Genomic DNA, 6,147 nt, shown 5'->3' on the forward strand with positions numbered 1-6,147 from the left:
TGTGTGGCAATGTGTCATAGATGTGCTTTATACTGTGGTGTCTGTGTCGTTGTGCCGCTGCTTTGTCGCTTATTAACCAGTCAGCTCACTGCAACCTTTGGCCAATAATGTTGAAAACAATATTATAAGCTGTGATATGGTCTAAATTGACTGGAAATTAATGTTATTGAGGTTAATAATACTCTAGGAAGAAAAAAAAGACCAATTTATGTGATTTTAGCTTTTTTTGTCAATTTTTGTAAAAAAAATCCAAATCCAAATCTAAAGCCAGTCACCGCAGTTTGGCAAATCCAAATCCAAAGCCGGACGACGAATTAGAACCAAATCCAAATCCGGCAAAAATGGTCCGGCGCACATCCCTAACTGTAATAATACATTTTAGTTATAGGGTGGTTAGGTCATGTTGTATCATGACAGACTGTAATAATACATTTTAGTTATAGGGTGGTTAGGTCATGTTGTATCAGAACAGACTGTAATAATACATTTTAGTTATAGGGTGGTTAGGTCATGTTGTATCAGAACAGACTGTAATAATACATTTTAGTTATAGGGTGGTTAGGTCATGTTGTATCAGAACAGACTGTAATAATACATTTTAGTTATAGGGTGGTTAGGTCATGTTGTATCAGAACAGACTGTAATAATACATTTTAGTTATAGGGTGGTTAGGTCATGTTGTATCAGAACAGACTGTAATAATACATTTTAGTTATCGGGTGGTTAGGTCATGTCGTATCAGAACAGACTGTAATAATACATTTTAGTTATAGGGTGGTTAGGTCATGTCGTATCAGAACAGAAAGTAATAATACATTTTAGTTATAGGATGGTTAGGTCATGTATCAGAACAGACTGTAATAATACATTTTAGTTATAGGGTGGTTATGTCATGTTGTATCAGAACAGACTAATAATACATTTTAGTTATAGGGTGGTTAGGTCATGTCGTATCGGTGCAGTAGCCATAAGCACGGAGATTTTGACAACCAACTAAATTGATCAGTCTGCAAATCACAGCATTGTATAGCCGGAAAAGACAGTCGATCACCCGACGTGACCATTGTCTGATGATGAGCCATGGATTGGTGGTCAGGACTGGTGGTAAATGCGAGCAGACAATGACCTCATCTGACCCCACTAATGATATAAAGGGGTGCAGAGGCATTTTTAGGGGTATTCTCTGCGTACGGCCAACTTAATATAATATTGCACCAACTCTTAGCTGGAGGGTCTTAGCCTAATCTTATAAAGGATCATCAGCACCATTCCAGCCAAACTTTGCATAATATAAAAACTGCTTAGTAAACACAAAATCAACACAAGTTTCTGTTTTAGGGGCCTCTATTTACAAAAACTGTCAGAAATACCCCCAAAATCTAGTGCCCCTTATCACCGCTCTTCATGGCGATTTTGGATCACATTTTGGAGCTATTTATCAATACCCTCCTTTTAATATCGCCGGACAACCTGTTATTGGAGAAGATGTCCCTGCGAATATTAAAGGCTATACTTTTACTGCTAATGGCATCAGCGCACGTTTACACTGCTGGGATCTGTCCTGGTGCACGTATACAGTAAGTGTGACCTTGGGTAGTTTTGCTTATTTAGTGGAATCATACAGAAGCTGCTATTTCCGCATGAACATCTGGGTAGAGATAATAGATAAATAGGCCATTACGTCTTGTGGTTACTTTAGTCCATACATGAGACTGAACCACGCAGTATTATGGAAGAAAGGTGGAAAAGTTTGTTATAATACAAATAATATAAAGTGGCTGAGGGATGAATTCTCCTGTTCATCACGCTGTTTGCACAGCAAAGCTCTGTGTATTTCCCCATCTCCAAGGTGTAATTCTAATTACAGCAGGGTCTCCGGAGAGTGTGCACCCCATCCGATGGGCAACTATGTACAACAGCCTGTGTGATCCTCTGTGCAACATATCATACATGAGGGATAGAAAGTGTGACCTCTCACATAGGAAGGACAGAGATAGATAGATAGATAGATAGATAGATAGATAGATAGATAGATATGAGATAGATAGATATGAGATAGATATTAGATAGATATGAGATAGATATTAGATAGATATATAGATAGCTAGATAGATAGATATGAGATAGATAGATAGATATGAGATAGATATAGATAGTTAGATATATATGAGATATATAGATATGAGATATATAGATAGATATGAGATTAAAGATAGATAGATATGAGATAGATAGATAGATAGATATGAGATAGATAGATAGATATTAGATAAATAGATATATAGATATTAGATAGATAGATATTAGATAGATAGATAGATAGATAGATAGATATGAGATAGATAGATAGATAGATAGATAGATAGATAGATAGATATGAGATAGACATGAGATGAGATAGACAGATAGATAGATAGATAGATAGATAGATAGATAGATAGATAGATAGATAGATGAGATAGATATATAGATATGAGATAGATGGATAGATAGATAGATAGATAGATAGATATGAGATAGATAGATATGAAATAGATAGATTTGAGATAGATAGATAGATAGATAGATAGATATGAGATAGATAGATGATAGATATGAGATGAGATCGATAGATAGATATGAGATAGATAGCTAGATAGGCATGAGATGAGATAGACAGATAGATAGATAGATAGGAGATAGATAGATAGATAGATAGATATGAGATAGATGATAGATATGAGATGAGATAGACAGATAGATAGATATTAGATAGATAGATAGATAGATATATAGTTAGATAGATATGAGATAGATAGATAGATAGATAGATAGATAGATAGATATGAGATATATAGATAGATAGATATGAGATAGACAGATATGAGATAGATAGATAGATAGATAGATAGATAGATAGATAGATATGAGATATATAGACAGATAGATAGATAGATAGATAGATAGATATGAGATGAGATAGATAGATAGGAGATAGTTGCTGGTGCTCTAATACATGTGGCATTGCATAATGGGCAAAACTGGGGGCATTGCATATTTGGGCACAACTACAGGGGGTACTGCATAATAAGCACAACTACAGGAGCACTGTATAGGTAGACTTATGGGGTCTCCGAGGAAATGCTGCTATTGGGTCCCCATACCTCTGGTTACGCCCCTGGATAGATAGATATGAGATAGATAGATAGATAGATAGATAGATAGATATGAGATAGATAGATATGAGATAGATAGATAGATAATAGATACAAGATAGATGAATAGATAGATAGATATAAGATAGATGTGAGATAGGTAGATATATAGATAGAAAAATATGAGATAGATATTAGATAGGTAGATAGATAAATAGATAAAAATTAGATAGGTAGATATATAGATAGATAGGTAAATAGGCAGATAGATATTAGATAGGTAGATATATATTAGATAGGTAGATAGATAGATATTAGATAGGTAGATAGATAGATATGAGATAGATATATATTAGATAGATAGATAGATAGATAGATAGGTAGATAGATATGAGATAGATAGATACTAGATAGATGAATAGATAGATAGATATGAGGTAGGTAGATCGATAGATAGATAGATAGATAGATGTGAGATAGGTAGATATATAGATAGAAAATTATGAGATAGATATTAGATAGGTAGATAGATAAATAGATAAAAATTAGATAGGTAGATATATAGATAGTTAGATAGGTAAATAGGTAGATAGATATTAGATAGGTAGATAGATAGATATTAGATAGGTAGATAGATAGATAGATATGAGATAGATATATATTAGATAGATAGATAGATAGATAGATAGATATGAGGTAGGTAGATCGATAGATAGATAGGTAGATAGATAGATATGAGATAGATAGATAATAGATACTAGATAGATGAATAGATAGATAGATATGAGGTAGGTAGATCGATAGATAGGTAGATAGATAGATATGAGATAGATAGATAGATAATAGATACAAGATAGATGAATTGATAGATAGATAGATAGATAGATAGATAGATAGAAGATAGATAGATGTGAGATAGGTAGATATATAGATAGAAAAATATGAGATAGATATTAGATAGGTAGATAGATAAATAGATAAAAATTAGATAGGTAGATATATAGATAGTTAGATAGGTAAATAGGTAGATAGATATTAGATAGGTCGATATATATTAGATAGGTAGATAGATAGATATTAGATAGATAGATATATATTAGATAGGTAGATAGATAGATAGATAGATAGATATGAGATAGATAGATATTAGATAGATAGACAGATAGATATGAGATAGATAGATAGATATGAGATAGATAGTTAGATAGATAGACAGATAGATAGATATGTGATAGGTAGATAGATAGATAGATATGAGATAGATAGATAGATATATATTAGATAGGTATGAGATAGATAGATAGATAGATAGATATTAGATAAATATTAGATAGTTATGAAATAGATAGATATGAGATAGATAGATAGATAGATAGATAGATATTAGATAGGTATTACATAGATAGATAGATAGATAGATAGATAGATATGAGATAGATATATATTAGATATTAGATAGGTATGAGATAGATATATAGATATGAGATAGATAGATAGATAGATAGATAGATATGAGATAGATAGAAAGATATTAGATATATATTACATAGATAGATAGATAGATAGATATTAGATAGGTATGAGATAGCTAGATAGATATTAGATAGGTATGAGATAGATAGATATGAGATAGATAGATAGATAGATAGATAGATAGATATTAGATAGATATTACATAGATAGATAGATATTATATAGGAAATACACCTTGTGTACAGTGTGAATTATGAAGATCGTTGCTGTAACATGCACCCTGGTATTAGAAGTGCTGACATGAGATTCCCAGGCTGCACGCTGCACATTGCGGGTCCCCAGCGCACTCTCCTGATTACACAACCCACCATTTACTGTGGCTCCATGTTTAACCCTTTAGGTTGCAGAGTGGAAAGCACAGGAGGGATCAGGGACTGGCGCATCGCACTCTCCGAGCTGCCTGATACATCAGTACCAAGGACAGCTGACCAGGAGCCACTCAGTCCCTCACTCCCTCCATGGGGGCACCTCCATGGGCAGGCCATGTACTGTATCCCTAGGTGCCATGTACTATAATGTACACCAGCCCTGCGCCAAACTTTCCATCTTTTAGCTAAAAGTTTAATACAGGAATATACAGGAGACGCGTTGCTGGGTAAGGGGCTCTCGCCCTGCCGGCTGTTACCTTTTCCAAGTCTCACCAGGGTGGGCAGCCGGAATTTGCTAACAATCACATCCAAGGGTAATGCCACAGAGCTCCAGCTCAGCTCTGCGATGCCGGACGCCACTTTCTCCATAGCTCTCCCGGAAATTCTGCATAGCCCTCGAGAAAAAGTGACAGCACTCAGGGGTCCACACTTTCCACTACAACCGCCATCATCCCAAGCAGCAGTCCGAGCGTCATGCGGCAGCCCCAGGGCAGGAGGAGCGAGGCACTGTGGGGGGCGGCAGCTGCTCCTGTGTGTGCCATGCTGCTGGTGCTCCAAGTGAGACAGTTCATTACATTCACAGATTTCTTCACAGGACGAGTGGAGAGAGGCCCCACCTCCACCTCCCCAGCCCCTCTCTCACTCACTCCACTGCTCCTGTGGGATCTGGTCCTTTCACAGATGCTATTGCAGGCCCCTCCCCGGGATGATGAGGAGGAGGAGGAGGAGGGAGGTGTGGGAGCAACAAGCACAGAAAGTGATTGCATCCTCTGCAGGAGAGAAGCCCGAGTGAGTGTCCTGGCTCATTCATGGGTAACCCGTTGGGTGCTGGCTGAATGTGAGAACATCGAACATCGTCCCTAGTACCCGGATATCTCCCCCTACACTCTCTATTATCTCATACGGTGTATATGGCTGCTGGATGGACACATGGCACTAAATGTATTTTATTGTTATAGTATATCTAGAGTGGGGGTCATTTATATAGAACATTATTACTAATATGGGGGGTCACACTTGTGTGTCCATGTTATATGAGGTGACTTCTAAGTTCATTTCCATGGTTGAAATATTTTGGTTTAGGCATTCGGTTATCTATGCCATAAGCCAGA

The 6,147-nt window shown here is 36.2% G+C and overlaps 1 protein-coding gene across 1 annotated transcript in view; it reads right to left on the reverse strand.

Annotated features, from left to right (window-relative positions):
* GAREM2 (GRB2 associated regulator of MAPK1 subtype 2) overlaps positions 1-5,611 on the reverse strand; it is a 118,307-nt gene extending 112,696 nt beyond the window's left edge. The window contains exon 1 of the mRNA XM_088481745.1: positions 5,293-5,611. Coding sequence (XP_088337871.1) covers positions 5,293-5,404 — 112 coding nt within the window. The 5' untranslated portion in view covers positions 5,405-5,611. The remainder of the gene's footprint in view (positions 1-5,292) is intronic.
* Between the last annotated feature and the right edge of the window lie 536 nt (positions 5,612-6,147).

Source organism: Taudactylus pleione, unplaced genomic scaffold (assembly GCF_031769625.1).
Source record: "Taudactylus pleione unplaced genomic scaffold, aTauple2 ptg000277l, whole genome shotgun sequence".
NCBI classification, from domain to species: Eukaryota; Metazoa; Chordata; class Amphibia; order Anura; family Myobatrachidae; genus Taudactylus; species Taudactylus pleione.